At 39.5% G+C, this 18,067-nt stretch overlaps 1 protein-coding gene across 3 annotated transcripts in view; it reads left to right on the top strand.

Annotated features, from left to right (window-relative positions):
• TRIO (trio Rho guanine nucleotide exchange factor) overlaps positions 1-18,067 on the top strand; it is a 259,674-nt gene that overhangs the window by 140,765 nt on the left and 100,842 nt on the right. For all 3 annotated transcript variants that reach the window (XM_075744826.1, XM_075744827.1, XM_075744828.1), the window contains exons 14-19: positions 1,148-1,343; positions 1,915-2,081; positions 8,946-9,065; positions 10,625-10,816; positions 12,017-12,166; positions 13,633-13,747. In XM_075744826.1, the coding sequence (XP_075600941.1) occupies positions 1,148-1,343; positions 1,915-2,081; positions 8,946-9,065; positions 10,625-10,816; positions 12,017-12,166; positions 13,633-13,747 (940 nt within the window). The remainder of the gene's footprint in view (positions 1-1,147; positions 1,344-1,914; positions 2,082-8,945; positions 9,066-10,624; positions 10,817-12,016; positions 12,167-13,632; positions 13,748-18,067) is intronic.

Here is an 18,067-nt window from a genome sequence, read left to right on the forward strand (position 1 = left end):
TAAATAGGTGTTTTCCTGTCGCTTTGCACCATTCTGGAGTTTGTTCTACTCCTGAAATTGTAGAACCCTGGAGCTAAGCCATACTTGGTTCTTGATATCTATAATTTTGCTTTCCCAATGAACTGCAGTAGTTTGTGGCAAAACTGTTGCACGTTCTGAGAAAAAATTGGTTACAGGCTTGAGGAATAAGTATGTCAGCCTTGTTTGAAATACCTGATGTGTCAAACCTGTGTCATAAGAACTCAACCCACTTTGATCAATAAGCATTGTAAGCATTATCTGGTAGACTTAAAACCAATTTTGTATCCTAATTAAAAAGAATATTTTACATTTCAGCCAGGTTTTGCAATATGATTTGGAAAACCCACTTGTGTGGACAGCCAATGAGCACTTATTGTTGTGATACACATGTTAAAAAACAAAAAAACAAAAAAAAACCAACTTCCTTAGCTACCCTTTGGACATCCTATGACTGAGAGTAAAATCCAGAACTGAAGTGTAAACTGAAGTGTAGCTGAATTATTTCAGCAAGCAAATTTAGCTCTGATGTTACAGTAATACTGTAGTAAAGTAACACTTTTTGGTTTTGCTCCATTCATTAAGTACTCTGCCTTTTGTGAGAAGTAGTGCTGCTCAGTTGTCTGGCAGAAGTCAAAGGTGCTCACAGAGCCTGACAGTTCCTGCTCACAGAAGGGCAGAGCTGGCTTTTTTGTAAAAGAGCTCAAGACTGGCATAATTGAAAGCTCAGCTGGCTCTTGATGTGTGAATTATTACTTGGTGCAAACTGAAAAGATATTTTAGATCAACGTTTTCCTTTAGAAGTGGGGATAACAACATTTTAACTTTATCTGTTTCACAAGTGATGTATTGATGGAGTACCTTAAACAAGGCAAGGGTACCCATAGTATTGCAAGCACTGGTTGAAGGAGAACTGTAGTAGTTCTCAAAGAGATTCTTCCAGATTGTTTGCCAAAATTTAAAATGCATGCTGAAACAGCCTGTGTCTGAACCATGTCCAGCCTTATCAGTGAAGTCAATTAACAATGAGCAACTCAAGTTCCTGACCTCCATCATAAGCGCACCATTGGAAATAAATGTGTGTTGTGTAATGGGTAATTGAACATTGTCTTCCTCCTTTTTCCCCCAGATAATTTCAGACCTCGAGTCTTGGAATGATGAGCTCTCTCAGCAGATGAATGACTTTGACACTGAAGATCTTACAATAGCAGAACAGAGGCTCCAGCATCATGCAGACAAAGCCCTGACCATGAATAACTTGACCTTTGATGTCATCCACCAAGGGCAGGATCTGCTGCAGTATGTCAATGAAGTGCAGGCATCTGGTAAGATGGCTCCTTCATGCTATTCTGGGCAGTGCCTTTATAAGAATTACCCAGTTGTCTCTCCATGGGATATGTGAAAACTGGAGACGTGGACTTTTTTTTTTTACCCTTTATACTCAAATCATTTGATAGCATTCATGAGAATGGTTTTTATGGCATGTAATTTTTGTCTAGGAGTTGGCAACACTTGAAGATGTTTAAGTTTTGAAGAAAGAGATTCCTCTCAGGATGTCAGTAAATTAGAGTAAATAGCAGGGAGTTAATTTTATAGTTAATCGGAGCAATGCAGTCAAGCCAAAATTTTCAGCTTTCAAGTAGTAAGTCTTCCTTTTTTGTTTCTTATACCCGTTCACTGTTTACAGTCACCTAGGGTAAATCTCAAGTGTCTTTAAAAAAAAAAAGTAAATTAATATTGCATTTTTAAAGAGTGCAAAACCCCTTGCTCATTTAAGCAAATGCTCCAAGGATTAAGTTGAACTTTGAGAAGGAACTCTAAGTGTAAAACCGTGGAAACAGTCTGTTTGTCTTTGGAAGACTTGTAAGTCAATTATAAACAACTGGTTGATTACAGGTGTTGAGCTGCTTTGTGACAGAGACGTAGACATGGCAACTCGTGTCCAGGATCTGCTGGAATTCCTCCACGAGAAGCAGCAGGAGCTGGACGTGGCCGCCGAGCAGCACCGCAAGCACTTGGAGCAATGCGTGCAGCTGCGTCACCTGCAGGCCGAAGTCAAACAGGTACATGTGGGCTATGCCCCTGCTGGGGCATCACCCCCCACAGCTATTGCACACCTCTTGGGAAAACTCCCTTCCCATAAACAGCCGTGGAGAATTAATTTCTGCTGTATAAAGCCTTGCATTTGCAGGGGGCAGGGACTTAGAATTGAGCACTGAGGAAACTTCATCCTCTGTTAATATTGTGGTTGCTAATTTGTGTTAACAGTCCGTATTTCTACCTGGTTACAAGTCAAGTATTTGAAATGTAGAGCAATTTGAACTTGTGTTAAATAATCCATGCTTTAATCGTCTGCATGGTGGTTCATAAAAATGTTCAGTGATATTCCCTGAACACTGACCCAATACATCTACAAAAGGTGATAACATAATATCAGCAGTTTACTTGCTGGGAGAAGAAAAATGAAGTTTTGCTTTTCCTGGCACTGAAGTGGCAAATTTTGAAGTCCTTATCTGATAGTCACCTAAACTTTTGGGGACGTCGAGATGCTGTGGGCAAAACCACTGAAGCAGGTAAAAGTTTAAAAAGCAAACGAACAAAACGCTAGAAAGGTAAGAGTTTTTGATTTTGCTCACACAGAAGTCTACTAGAGTCTGTATTAGTATGTCTCATGATGGCTCACAGTGCAACTTCTCCTTTTTCTGTTTGTTGTGAGCTCTTAGAAAAACTCATCTTCCTCATGAGATGACGAATGAGAAGTCCTAAGTTGCAAATATAAAAGGGGTCCAGTTAGCATAGGAGAGGTGAATAGAAGGATCCCAAAGTATTTCCAGGCAGTGGTTCATTACTCTGTTGCAGCAGACCAAGGTTTCTGTGTGGCCTTGAATTCAAGGAACACAAAGAACTGGTAGTGTCTGCTTTCAGCGCAATCTAGATATTAATCAAATATATGATCTACTAGTTCAAGCTTTTGCATACTTTACTGAACTATCCTTGTATCTGTCTTAGCACTTGTTCATGTTTGTAAATGCAAATTACAAATTACTCCTTTCACATGACTAATAGTTAAGATAAAGTCGTTACAGATCAGGATAGATTCTGTACTCTGTTGTATTCTATCTTGAGGATGAAGGGAAAGAGTGCACATTTGCAAAAGAAAAAAAAATGAAAAGAGAGAGTGTGAATGCCAGCTGAGCCAGTTTCATCCCTTTGCGGTATATCAGTGAGTTAGGGTGGGATGGGTTAGTAAGAAAAAGAAATGGTTTAATTCCCATGATACTGAAATAATATTCAGTTACAGAACAGAATATGGCACTTGGATAATATTTCAAAGAGACACTATTAAATAGTTATTTAAATTGCATGCTCCCACAATAAAGCGAGTACCTTGCTCTGTTAACTTTATTTGTATGCAAGTTCAATATGACAAGAAAGAGACGCGTGTTTAAAACCTGTGTTTGCAAAACAAGTGTTCTGTATTTTGGCAGATACAAGCAGATGATGAACATCATGGATTATAGACAAATATGCATGTTGCACTTAGTATGTGTAGGTCATTCTCTAAGATCTTTGTAACATTTCTGAACCACTGCTAGCTCTTGACTGAAAATGAAGTTCAAGTTTAGATTTTTAAGAAAGCACTGGAAAAAATGACTTAATCTTGCAATAAAGATATAGGTAGTGTGCTATCCTAGTCAGCTGCCTTTTTTTTAGTAGGCTGGGATTTTGGAGAAAAAATTGATTCTATTTATATTCTTAGTACACGTCTCTATTGAGTGGGATTTAAAGTTGAATTAAATGCTGTAATAGATTTGAATTTTCAAACAAACTTACATGAACATGCAGCTGACAGAATGTTCATGTATTACAAACTCCTTTTACAGATTTTCAATGTACAGATCAACCTGCCATACTTTCCCAGCCTGAAGGCCTAAAAATTGAATGGAACTAAAACTGAATGTTATATTGTCTCTTAGGATTTATTTTGATCCCCTTTGGAACACTGTCGGGCTAGTAACTTCTAGTTTTGTGATTTTAGTTGCCTTTTTAGAAAACCACATCTGATTTATTTTAGTTTTCACTAAGTATCAGGAAGCATGATCTTCTGCTATTTCCTCTGCACTGGGAAAAACTTCATAGCTCAGCAGGTCACAGCAGGTGCTCTACCTGAGTAAGATGACATGGTAAACCTCCTCTTCAGGCTGTTTTGTTTGTATTTTGTTGCCTGAAGCAGTAAATACATGGTTTATTGTTGATGAACTGGGTGTAAGCATACTTATTAATATAGATGGGATACTGTCTCCATAGCAAGGATTTTAACAAGATTTCTATTTGAATTTTTTCTACCAAACTTACATTAGTGCTATTGTATTTTCACTTACATACATACATACATATATATATATATATATATATATATAAAAAGAAAATATAGCTTGTGGTCATGTGAAAAGGTTACACTGGAACACTGCAAGAATTTTTCCGTAGGGTTCATCTCTCACATTTGCTCTAATGGAGACCAGCAAACTGCATCCCGGCCTAGTTTTCTAGTCAAATACTTGCAAGGAGTCTTTTCAGTACTAGGTAGTGAAACTTTGAGTTTAGTGAATTCTTATCAAATAAGCACAGAAAGCAGATGAAAACATCCAGTGTTGCTTCTCCCTTAACTACTGTACCAGTTCTGCTTTGTGGCACTGAAGTTCTGTAGATCAAGCCTCAAGACTAGGAGGAAGCAGAAGGGCCAGAAGACAAACACAGGTTTAAAGAAAACCTGCAAAGGATTTGTTTGTCAACTTGGTATGTAATAGGTGCAGAAAGGGCAAAACCAGATAGAACATTGCAGTGTAGGAAAACCTCAGCGGATAGGGGGAAGAGGATGCTCACTGAAATAAGAAGGGACAGCTGTACGTGGAAAAAACAACATGGAAAGGAAAATGTGATCATTTTATACAGGGCAGGGACATAGGAGTAGGTAGAGGCAGAGAAATAGTTTAGAGATTATCCGTCTCATCCAGAATTCCACTTGCATATTTGTCAGACAATGTCTTTTTTCCTCAGCTAAAATACAGCTGCTGGATTACTTATTGCTACAATTGCTCCCACTTACTTTGTAGAACGAACACTTTGCTTTAATGTGCAACATCTGTCTGGGTCAAAATCTTTACCAAGCTCCAAAATGCATTGCTTTTACTATGCTCATTAAGCCTTTCCAGTGCAATATTTTATGCTGCTCTGATCATGGTGTATGTTCTTGGGTATATATACACCTATATATGCATATCCGTACAACAGTGTACGGATACTTGTACCAAGTACAAGCTGGTACCCTCAAAAGTACGTTGGGCAGCCTTGTGTTCACACAGGCAGATCTTTTATCTTGGTTCAAACACAGTCCAAGTGCTTGAGCTCTGATTGTCCTAAAATACTACTCCGGAAGAGTATCCTGGCACTCCGTATAGTGCCATATGGATATGAAAACGGAGCTAGGACAGCAGGCTGAAGCAGGTGTATCTCATGATCATGTTTATTTAGAGTGAAAAATCAATCCAAGAAACTAATTTTAAATCAAGCATTTATCTATAGAACTACCTGCTTGACCCCTTCAAGTGTCCCAGACTCTCAGTTTCATTTCCACAGTTTTGCTGATGCTCTACTGATGCTTCTCTAGCCTGCTGAAAGCTGGCAGGGGAAAGATGGGGTATGTGGTTCTCACAAACAGTGAGGTGGTGGGAACATGCCAGCAAACACTGGAAGGCAGCAGCCCTGGAAAAAGAACAGGGTCATTATTTACTAGTGCTTGTGTTTTCCCCCTTGAGTCAGGGCAGGGGGAAGGGGAAAGTGCTACTGGCAACTTTCCTCCTGTCTGTTCCACCAGCTTCTACACTTGCACCCAAACCTGCAACAAAGAGGAGGGCAAATCCATGTGTTTGAAATGGCAAGTTCAGAGCTAGCTGTGTATGATGCGATGCCAAGTCAAGAAGAGGTTTGAATTGGTGCTGCTTAAACATTCCCCTTCACTATAAATACTCTGGAGATGTTTTAACCCTAAGAAGGTGTGTTTCATTACACTATACCTGGAAGAATTATTTTGTAGAGAGGGAGCTTAGAACTGCTTTTCATAAGACAAAATAGAAATAAAAAAGGGATTTAAAGAAACTTGTCCTCCCCGCCCCTATGTTCTTACAGACAAATCCTTTTCTCCAAGCGTACTTTCTGTCTACAGTCTGTTGGACCCATCTGGTTTCTTCAGAAGTTTCCCTTCTTCTTGCTCCTGAGGCTTGCCTGGGCTTGCTCCCTTGAGTATTAATAACTCCCAGGTGTCTTAACAACCTAGAGACTCCCAGCTCCTTTCATGGTCCCTTTCGCCTGCTCCACACTATGATCTGGAAGTGTCTCCTTGCAGCAGGAGAGGTTGTTCTCCCTCGCTGCAAGGCTCTACCTGACCCCATGCTTTCTGTCTTGGGAGATGCTGTCATGTCCCACATCTACACTGCAGACTTATTCTTTTCCACAGACTTGCAGGTTTTGTGTAGAGGAATTCAAATACATGCTATCGGCAGGAAAAAAAACTTTTTAGCAATGCCTTGTGCAGGCAGAAGTGGGAAGAACTACATTACTAATACAATAATATTGCAGTCTGGATAAACATAAGACAAAAGGTGAGATTGTGATGCACATTTGAGGGAATGGAAGTTGTGTCAAGATGGCTAGACCTCAGTTGCTTCAAGCTGTTAAAGACATGTTAGAGTGTACTACACGTGTAGACCACATGTGCCTTTGTTTTTAAGGATTTGTGTTTTATTAGGTCCTTTGCCTGGTTTCTGCCCGTGTTTTCAGTCTGTGATTATGGTCATGTCATCCAGATTCACTTAGTAATAACCTGGCTCAGTAGCATTAATAGTAGTGTCATATGTGGATCATTAGATGAGAGTATTTAGTGTTAAGAGCTAACTGTGATTTGGTAGTTAATATAATTATTACCAGTGGTCAAAGGTCTAAAATCAGTTTGTAGGAACAGGTTAGAGAAGGTACGTTTAAACTGGTTATTTTCAAATCAGCTGGTCCCAGTCCCAGATGAATTCGCCCTAGAATACCTAGAAAACTGCCTGAAATAATGTCATAGATATTATGGCTTATCTTCTCCAAACTTCTGGAGATTGAATGAGATTCTGGAGGCCTGGAACTCAACATCTACTTTTCAAAAGTGGGAAAGGATTAGCTAAGGGAGGATTATAGGTCAGCTAGTTTAACGTATTTCCGAGGAAACATATTGAAACAAGTAGATTATTAAACCTGAACAGTGATGAGGAGAGGAGAAAAGGCTAACATAGGTTAGTTAAGTATAGCTTCTCCTTGATAAATCCTGTTTCTTCCTGACTAGGTAACAGGTCTTGTGGGTAAAGGTGAAAAAGCAGATGACATAGATCTTCCTTCTATTAAAGCTTTTAAAATAGTTTGGTTCAGTCCATCTGACCCTAACTTACTATGAGAATGTCATACGAGACTACATTAACGTGAATGATAACTTGGTGGAAAACCATAATCAGTAACGAAAGTTATTACGAGACTCACTGGATTGGAAAAGACATTTCAAAATTAAAAAAAAAAATAAAAATCTGTAGAAGTCTGTATTTGGATACATGTTTTTAGTCAGAAAATGTACATATTAGAGATTATTCTTTCAAATTTGAAGATAAAGGCAAAAGTATCTGGAAAAGGGATTTGAGCTCATCAGACAACACTGTATTACAGTTCAGAATGATCTTGATGTATGGGAGAATTGCGCTGCAAGAAAGATAGGAATTTTATTAGAGACAAATACAGAGCATGATATACTGGCAGAAATAATCAGCTGAACAAATACAGCACAGGGGTAATTACTGGCTGAGCAGCAGTTCCATGGAAAAGTTGTACAGGTGACAGTGAATAACCTGAATTATGCCCAGCTTTACTCAGTATTTGGAAGATTTTGATCAAAGTGATGGCTATCAACTGAAGAGAGCTCATAAAAAGGCAATGAGAAAAATCAGGCAGCTAACTTCACATGGGAGAGAGGTTGAAGAGGCTGGGGTCAACAAGAGGAGAGGAGTCTAGACGAGGGAATCAAGTAATGTTCTTGAGGGAGACAGGAGAGGGAAGAACAAAGCTGATGCTAAGAGGGAGAAAATGTTTTGGGCTTTTTTTTGTCTGTCATGAGCAGGAAAGACAAAATGACCTGAAGTTAAAGCAAGAGAGATGTGAGTGTTAGACATTAGAAAGAAGATTCACGGTGATAAAAATGTTTGGTGAGTGTGGGATGTCCATTATTGGAATCTTGAGTAATGAACAAGGCAGGGATCTCTTGAAGGGGCCTTATGGTTGCATGTTCCTGCTGTTGCTAAGGAATGCAGTAGGTGGACTCCTGATGCTTCCTCCCCACCTGAGGATTCTTCTGGTTTCAGTGGACATGCCAAAGAAGGCACATGCTGAAAACAAAAAATCTTTAAGCAATTAAAAGACACTCGGTGGTCACATTTTTCTCAACATTTATATTCAAAATTTTTTGCTTACTTTTTACTAAGCTGCATGTCCTCAATTTACATTACTGACACTGGCTCTTAGGCAAATATTGCTTGTAACTTGTTCCTGTTTTCCAGGTGACAGAAATGGTATTCAGAAATGCAACCTTGTTCAAAGTATGAACTGAAACCACAAACATGTAGTAGTTTACTGAAAGTTTGGAGTTGTCAGCTAAGTGAAATTATAGTGAATGTCATTCGCTGTGCTTATTGAATATATAATTCACTGTAAATATATAATTAATACATTATTTAGTCATCAATTCCCATATTGCATGTGACCCTAAATGTTTTTGTCCCTAGCAATGACGCTTTTCTTGCTGGTTGGCAGTGGAATTGCATATTTCATGGTCTTCTCTTTTGCTACAGGTTTTGGGCTGGATCCGAAATGGAGAGTCAATGTTGAATGCTGGGCTTATCACTGCTAGCTCTTTGCAGGAGGCAGAACAGTTACAGAGGGAACATGAGCAGTTTCAACACGCAATAGAGGTAAAAGCACCATTGCAGTTACCATAGCCGAGAAGTCCTGTATTACAGTTTATGACTCTCTGTAAATAGCACTGCAGTAAGGTGATGTATCTCTTCTCTCCCTTTTCATACTGTTGGGTTAACACTACGATATTTTGAGTTTAGGAAAAGCTATTGAAATCATCTTATGGCAAAGAAATAAACACACTTACTGGGAAGGTGGGTTTTTGGTTCTTGTTGGTTTTGGAGCTGCAATTCCAGGTGAACACATCATCTCAGTGCCTTTTTGCATCTTTGTAAAGTGATAGACCTTTTTTCCTTGGAGAGGAATAAAAAAATTACAATAAATCGAACAAGTCTGTTCACAGCAATTTTACTAAAAATGCTGTTTGTCTTTGTTAGAATACAACAATATAATGCTGTTAAAGTTAACAATAAACAGAACAGCAAGCCTCAGTTCTGTGTATTCTCATATGGTCCTTTAATGTTTCCATTTTTATTTTGACAGTAGGTTTCACTGAAATTTGCGTGTGGTGTGTCCCTCCTCCTGCCATGACTTCAAACTAAATTCACCAGATTGGTCGTATCTCTGCAAAAAATAGGCAGAGATCTTAAGGTTGACTGGATTGCAGCGTTATTAAATTATATGTGTGATCGAGGGACTTAGGGTGATACTGATTATATACAGCACAATTCTTTTTAAGAACTTTACTGTTGTTGAGAGATTAACCAAAGTTATGATTGTTTGGGAACACTATTTTCGGAAGTTATGCAGTAACTCTTTTCATGTTCATCTCGTGGTGTTGGTTTTTGTTTCGTGGGGTTTTGTGGTGGTGTGGGGGTTTTTTTGTTTGTTTGGGTTTTTTTACTGTGTGCCCTGTATGTACCCTCATTTTGAGAGCTTTGGTAACTCAAGTATAAAAATCATGAGACCTCTAGACGTTTGTCAATTTAAGGAAAGATGATAAGGAAACTTAAATTCTGAGTTTTCTGGATGATTCTCTACTTGGATAGAATATTTATTATTGTTAGAGGTTCTAGATTGTAGACAAGTATATGTTTACACAGAGAACTACAATTAACAATTTGTTTACAATGCATGGAGTGTTGTCTTTTGTATTGTCCTGCACACCTGCACCTTCATTTGCTCACTACTAATGTGCAAAAGACTGTGATAAAGCTGTGAGGACAGTGATAGCAATCAACCCAAAATAAGATCCATCTTTTCAATTTTATTTTTTTCCTCACCATGAAGGGAAAGAAAATCAACCTGAAATTTATAATTATAACAAAGTGTACTGCAACATAGATATGCCATGTCTGGCTCAATACTATGCGGTGGCTGTTGCTTGTAAACTGCTAGTCATTGTTGATTTAATCCTAAATGTCTGCAGGATTTATTTTCTTTGTATTTGCATAAGTGAAGTCATGCAGTGACTAATATTAGACAGTTATTTTTAGTTAATGGGTGTTAGTGCACGTGTATAGAAGTGTCATTGACACAGTGGAAATGTGAGCCTTTGAGGTCTTTAAGAAAATGAAGCATTCCACTGAACTCCTGAATTTTCACCTCTTGTCAGAAAACACATCAAAGTGCCCTGCAGGTTCAGCAGAAGGCAGAGGCAATGCTGCAGGCTAATCACTATGACATGGATATGATCCGGGAGTGTGCAGAGAAGGTTGCTTCCCATTGGCAACAACTGATGCTGAAGATGGAGGACCGTCTCAAGCTTGTGAATGCCTCTGTTGCCTTTTATAAAACTTCTGAACAGGTACAGAAATGCTACATGATCTGTGTCTGCCTTGGTTAATTCTTCAGTGTGGCATAAACCAGCATTACCTAAAAAAACAGTTGGCTAGGTTGGGTTATATTTACTAATCTGATCACGACTACAGTTTTACAAATAAATGCAAAAAGCAAATCCTCTTACCAGTTGCCTTAGAAAGAGAAACCATGTGTTGCAACCTTTCAGTATTATAAAGTGGTCTTACAAGATAAAGGCTTTTTACCAAGTGACAGGACAAGGGGCAACAGTTTTAAACTGAAAGAGAGTAGATTTAAATCAGATATAAGGAAGAAATGTTTTACAGTGAGGGTGATGAGACACCAGAACAGGTCACCCAGAGATGTTATAGATGCCCCATGCCTGAAAACACTCAAAGTCAGGTTGGATGGGGCTTTGAGCAACCTAATCTAGTGAAGACATTCCTGCCCCTGGCAGGGGGTTGGACTATAGATGATCTTTACAGGTCCCTTCCAACCCAAACCATTCTGTGATAAATGAGTAACAAAATTGTACTAACTACTAAGAGACTACAGTGTAATTAGTCTAACTACACTTGCTTTAATTAGCAAACTTCAAAGAAGGTGCACTACCAGAGTGCAGTGGTTATTGGTGAAGACTCAAATCTTCATCTGCCTCTTATATCATTCTCCCCTTTAATATTCCTCAGATTCTTATTTTTAATTGACCAAAGTCTTGTAAAACATTTTCAAGATGAAACACACTGTACAAGACCTTAGTTCTATTTCTGCTTTTTTCAAGAAGTTTTCTTTAAACCATGAACAAGTTACACAAAGGTTTTAATGGAAGTACTTCAGATGGGTAATTATGATTTTTGTGTGGCAGTCAGAGAAAAATCAGTGTCATCCTACTTGTTCGCAGAAGAGTTAGGGGGAAGGTTGGCAAGGTTGCTTCCTCTGCAATCGTGCATGTCTTAAGCCCATCCTGAAGTGTGCAGCCACAGAGTTGGAGAAGGATGAGCAACTTCAATTTAGGGAAAGCCTTCTGAGCAATTCCATGTAAGCAGGCCAATGCTTGCAAACCCACAGCCAAAGTCTTAAGTCCCAGTCAAAACACGTCAGAAGCTAAGGTGCTTGTAAGGGGTAGGTTGGTTTTCTGGGTGTTTTGGCTTGAATTTGGAATTTTTATCTTCCTGAATTGTATTCGAATCGGACTCTTTCCTGATAGGTGTGCAGCGTGCTGGAAAGCCTGGAGCAAGAATATAAACGAGAAGAAGACTGGTGTGGGGGAGCAGACAAACTGGGTCCCAACTCTGAAACAGATCATGTTACTCCCATGATAAGCAAACACCTGGAACAGAAGGAGGCGTTCCTAAAGGTAGGGTTTGCTATTTTTTGTGGTCTTTTGTGTCTTGGCAAGCATGCAGTCAAATGCTCACACTTACAGTGCTGAAATATGTGGAAAGCAACAGTATCCATTCAAGAGCTACAGGTGTGTCCCAAATTGCAAAGATGTGGGCAATGGCACGTTAACTGATCTGACTGTGATTAGGAGAATACTGCCAAGTGCATAAAATTGTAGACAGTTTTATAAATAAATTTCCTGATGAACTTTGGTAGATGTGAGGTCTCCCACTGTGAGTGAAGAGGAACTGGGAATCACTGCTTTGAGCAACTGTCATTCTAAAGAATGCTTAAAGGCTGCTGCTTTGGAAAAGAAGTGACAGTCAGATAGTGCCATTGCTGCCTGTGCATCAGATGCGGCTCTCAGTTGTACTTGGACTACAATAGAGTATGGAAGGAGGAAATTGCTAGACAAGCATCTAGGAGTAGTTGGGTTTGTGTAATAGTCTGCAGATAAATGAAAAGTTTTTCATTCCAACTAATGTCCTAATGAAGAGGGTTATTGATCATACTGAATAGATGTGTAACGGATGATTGCAAAGCAGTGTAACCCTGTAACCAAAGACTTTTTCCAGCATCACCTTGAAAGACAACAGAGTATAAAACTTAGTTCTATTAAAAGTCTTTTTGTTCTCAGTGCACAGATGAGAACATTCAAAAACATATTAGCATAAAGTATACTGTCAGATAGATCTTTCTGCAGCTGGCATGTGAGTTTCCAGCCTTTGTCTTAAAATAATTTGAGAAATTGGTGTCTCTCTTACTTGATCTAACCATGCTACCTTTACATAACCTTTTAAAGTAGCATTTCATGTTCTGCTTACTAAAAATAAGGCAGCCAGCCCACATGTACTACTTGGCGTACATTAAGATGAACAAGGCAGCTGAGCTGATTGTTGGCAATACAGCGGCGAGGACTGTACACTCTCAAGGCCTTGCCTTAATATTTTAAGGGCACATCTTGATATTTTAGCACTTTTCGTTTAACTTCAGTGGAGCATTTACTTTTTGTTTAAAGTAGTGGTGGATGTTTTGGAATAGCCAGATGATTACATAAGCATGTGCACTCTGTTTACACAATAAAAAATGTCAAATAGCACATGGCACATACACAAACATCTCTGTGAGCTCTGAGTCATGCTGAAAGCTCTAGAGCAGGTAATTGCTTTTCAGGATCTTCAGGTAAAAAGTAATAGCATTTTGTTTGGGTTTTTTTTTTTTCCTGCTGGATAAGTAAATAAAGTAAAAATAAGTAAAAAGATGTTGGGAAAACTATTTCCGCACTCGAGTTGGCTTACTTGTAGAAGGATTTAACAAGCAACACTTTTTAAAATTGGAGAGGATGGGAAACGCACAAAAGGGGGATGAGGAAGGCCCTTCATCTCTTTCTGGATGTATATTTGTGTATCTTCAAAGAAGGTAATACCACTGACTCTCTAGGCTTGCACACTGGCTCGGAGGAATGCTGACGTCTTCCTGAAATACCTGCACAGGAACAGCGTAAACATGCCAGGGATGGTGACACACATCAAAGCACCTGAACAACAAGTCAAAAGTAAGGGGTTTCTTGTTCTTTTTTTCTCCAAAAAATGTGATCATCATGTGTTGTGGTGTGTGTTATGATGGGGGAGTGAAGCCTGCCCAAGTGGAAAGCGTTCTGTCAGGCTTAACAGCAAATAAAGTTGCTCGCACACTTTGAAGGAGCTGCCAGTCATCAAATTCTCTTATACCCAAATGAAGTTGCTTTGAATTTATTTATCTCCTGCTTACACTTAATCTTCTTTCAATTTGAGACTCAGATGTGCTGCTTTTGTTCAGAGAATGAGATAGTGAACTTCCACGCAATAATGTTTGGTCTGAAGCCAAATGGGAGCTGATCACTGTAAGCTTACTCAGTGTGTTAGTGTGGTGCATTCTGAGTGTTCCTTGGGAGTGCCAGGGTGATAGAAGATAATCCCTTGAATGATGCCCTTGGACCTTTCATATAGTTGAATCAGTATTAAGAAGCTTCAGGAAATATAGGATAATTGACGTCCTGTTTAAATTAGATGTGTAGATAGGCAGTAGCTGAGGTAAGGCAGTAAAGAACTAATACATGGGGCTTGGGTTTTGCTGGGATTAATTCAATGTAGTGCAGCTTTAAGGTGTAACATTCACTGTGGGAAATGGAATAGAGAGAGAAATCTGTAGGGCTTTCAGGGACAGAAAGAAATTAATAGGGTGTACATAACTGATGGGTGAGGTAGGCAGAACAGAGATCAGAGAGAGATGTTCAGAAATAAATATTGCATTTTACTAGTTTATTTGCCAGTTGTATTCTGCTTGATGCATTTTGAAGCTGTGACTGAACACTCAAACGATCCTACAGACTCAAAACCAGAGAAGTCTAATTGTCTAATTTATTGTTGTTTGCAGCTACCCAAAGGGGAGGTATGCAGAGGAGGGAGCCAAACTCAGAGGAATACAGCAGTAGGACCAGAGGAAAAGTTGCAGCAAGGAAAATTCTGAATGTATATAAGGAGACAGTGTTACTACAGGAGTGAGAAAGCAATGAGTAGAGCAGGTAGCCCAGAGAAGTAGTGGAATCTCTGCCCTTGGGAATTTTTAGAACTCAGTTGAACAAGCCCCTGAAGAGCTGAAGTTAGTCTTGCCTTGAGGAGGAGATTGGAACAGATGGCCTCCAGAGGTCACTTCCACTCTAAATTATTTGACGACTTTATCAGAAAAGGACGTGATCGCTGCTTCACTTTACTACAAGAGGAAAACAGTTTGTGTTAAACTTACCCATGTATCTCATAGTAGTCAAATTGAAAACCTCCGTGTTGAATTTTTTGTGTTGGAAGGGTAATAGGGTATCGGCCATACTTTTCACTCTGAGGAAATAATGGGATTGTGGCAGTTGAAAGTTTGAACATGTAGAGCTAAGACAAAGGATTGTTTTTCCTCTGTCGCCAAGGCGTGAACATTTATAGAACTGTAAAAGACAAAATCTCAACGCAAATGCTGGCACTATCAATAACTGAAGAAGCGTTGCTGGCATATGTCAGCTCTTCTCTTAGTAGTAGACAAAGAAAACAAAGCAGAAGCAAGCAGGAAGTTGTAGCTACCACACTGACTGAGTATAAGAAAAAGATGTTAGGGCTTTTAGACTAACTTGTTAAAAATTCAGTTTTGAAAGCTGTGTAGAAACAGTCATTCTGAGAAAGGTAAACGTGTTCAGATGAGGAAAGAGTAGAAAATTCTGCTAACATCTTTAAGAATAATTATGTCGAAACCGTAGTGCTATGCATGTTCCGTGAACATTTAAAATCCTAGATGAAAGATACATGTTTAGAAAGCAACAAAAAAAGCAACAAAAATCCCCAAGCAAGAAAAAAAACCCCTATGTACTCTAATGCCTTTTCCCCGTAAGCCATGTAATATATGCTTCTGAGAATTAAACATGAGTCAAGATAAAACTAGCGAGGACTCCTTTTAGGTCTCAGTGGTATGGTGGTATCTGACCAAATGATTTAAGAGTTCACTCTGATCTTCCTGTTCAAATATGCATGTAAGGAAAAAAAATATCTCTTTCATCTCTTCTAAATATATAGAGAAAAAATAATAGAGTGTTTTTCAAAAACCTCATTCAGTGTCATACTTGATCCTTATTCCCAGCTGCAGATGATGGTATCTAGAAAAGCACTGTCTTCGTCTAGGCAAAGTTTAGCTAAGCACGTGCTTCCTGGGAAACAGAAATCACAATGATACTGAACTCTTGAGAGGTGTCCTTCTGACCCTTCATACCAGTGTAAATAATCTTGACCTGCAGTTAAGTGTATCCAAATATTGTATTGAACACTGTGGCAAAACTGAATTTTAGGAAGGAGTTGTGGCCTGAAACTGTGCTGTGGGAGGAGGAGTCAGTCAGTGACAATTGCTGTAAACTGAGAAATGGAGCATCTTCATCTTTTGCTCTTGCTGCTAAATTTCACGTGCTGCTTTGTTCCTCTGTCTCCACTGTATGGGCTGTGACTGAGTGTATTGCAGGAACTTGTCTAGTGGTGCTCATATTTTCAGATAGATTGACAGAGAGTGCAGGATGCGTAGAGACAGCTGAAAGCTCCTCGAGCCTGGAGAACAAGCTGGAAGTTCAGGAAACTATCCGAACAAGTGTTGGAATCAAAGAAAATAACAACAGGAACTATAGTTCAGAAGGCTTGAGATAGAGCCATCCAAACCTGGTATTAAATGTTGATGTTCCATACTTCCTTTGAGTATTTTATAGAATATTTTTTTCTTTTCCTTGTCAGTCCAAGAAATTAATGGCAGTAACACTAATGGTGCCCAGCCAAATGTCTCTCACTGGCTCGCCATCTGTATCATGTCCTGACAGGGCAAATACTGTTCCAATTAGCTAAATTCACCTTGTTTGCTCTTTGTCAGAACTACTTCACTTGCGTCACTATCAAGATGTCTCTTTTTATATGGTGTGTCCAGTTGGGTGTATTGTATTATATAAGATAGTTGTCCGTCTGTCTGCCTCTGTGTCCCCCCCTGCCCGCCCAAAATCTGGCATATATTCTGAGCAAGCATTTTGGAGGTGGCGTAAGGCAGAAATAAAAGTGACAAGGTGTCCTGGTTTTGACTGGCATAGAGTTAAGGTGAAGCTCATGGCTTGGCTAAGGGACAGATTGGCTGCAGCATACTTCAGGGTAGCCTGCCCAGTGGGAAGAAAACCATGGCTGCAGTGACCAGATTCCAACCAAAAGCAAGTCCTCGGTGATCTCAGCACTCTTTGGCAAGTGGGAATATGGTGCTTCCAAACACGAGGATGTTGGCAGCGATGAAGACAGGTTTCATAATCCTCAGGGAGGCTGTGACGGGTGGTTGTAGTTGGTCCCAGATCACTGACAGAGAGGGACGCTTTTCCCTTCAAGCTCCCTTTATTTGAGCTTCTCTGTCAAACTGTTTCTCAGAGTTGTTAGCTTTTGGGATGTAAGGTGTGATGGACCTGCACAGAGGGGCAGGGGAATGCAGAGGTGTTAAGAGGCCTAGCATCTGAGATCCTGCATTTGTAATTATGGGAAATAGCCAGCAGTAGGTATAAGAAGAGAAGCAAGTAAAGCATAATTGTGAAGAATGAACCTTTTTTGTGGTCTCTTTGGCTTGTGGTAGACCTCCTCTTGGGTTCTTTGCGCTCCCAACAGAATCATCTGGCAGAGATGTCAGGTGTCCTCATTTCCATGTGTTTCAGCTTGCCATCTAGGTTTGCAGTGGCTACAAAGTCTGGCAGGGCTCCTGCTCTGGTAGAAGCAGTGGGTAAAGTGAGCTTCACAAGAAACTGTTGGGATTTCTTTGGGGAAAAAAAAAAAGAAAAAAGTAAACATTAAAGAAGAAGAGTTCAGGTAAAATCCTCTGCATACTGTAAGCAGAAGGTCTTTACCATCCAGGAAGAATTTATAAGCCAGGCATATGGAATTGCAGGTTAACAGTGGAATTTGGATGTGACTTCCCAATGGCAGACAGTTTCTGATACTTGGGAATGGAGTAACAAATTGTGGAGTTAATTATTTGATTACTGGGAAATTTTCTCAAGGCTCACTGACCACTCATATTTGAACAAGTCAATTTACTCAATTATACTGCTGTTAGTTTTGATTTTTTTTTTTTAAGGGGAATTACGAACTTTGTATATTTTTTTTTTATTGCTTGGGTTTCTGTATATTTAATATCTGCTTATGTTGCTGTGGTGGGCTGACCCTGGCAGGTTGCCAGGTGCCCCCCAAAGCTGCTCTGTCACTGCCCTCCTTAGCTGGGCAGGGGAGAGAAGATATAATGAAAGGCTCATGGGTCGACATAAGGACAGGGAGAGATCACTCACCAGTTACCGTCA

The sequence above is a fragment of the Balearica regulorum genome, chromosome 2 (assembly GCF_011004875.1).
Source record: "Balearica regulorum gibbericeps isolate bBalReg1 chromosome 2, bBalReg1.pri, whole genome shotgun sequence".
Lineage (NCBI taxonomy): Eukaryota > Metazoa > Chordata > Aves > Gruiformes > Gruidae > Balearica > Balearica regulorum.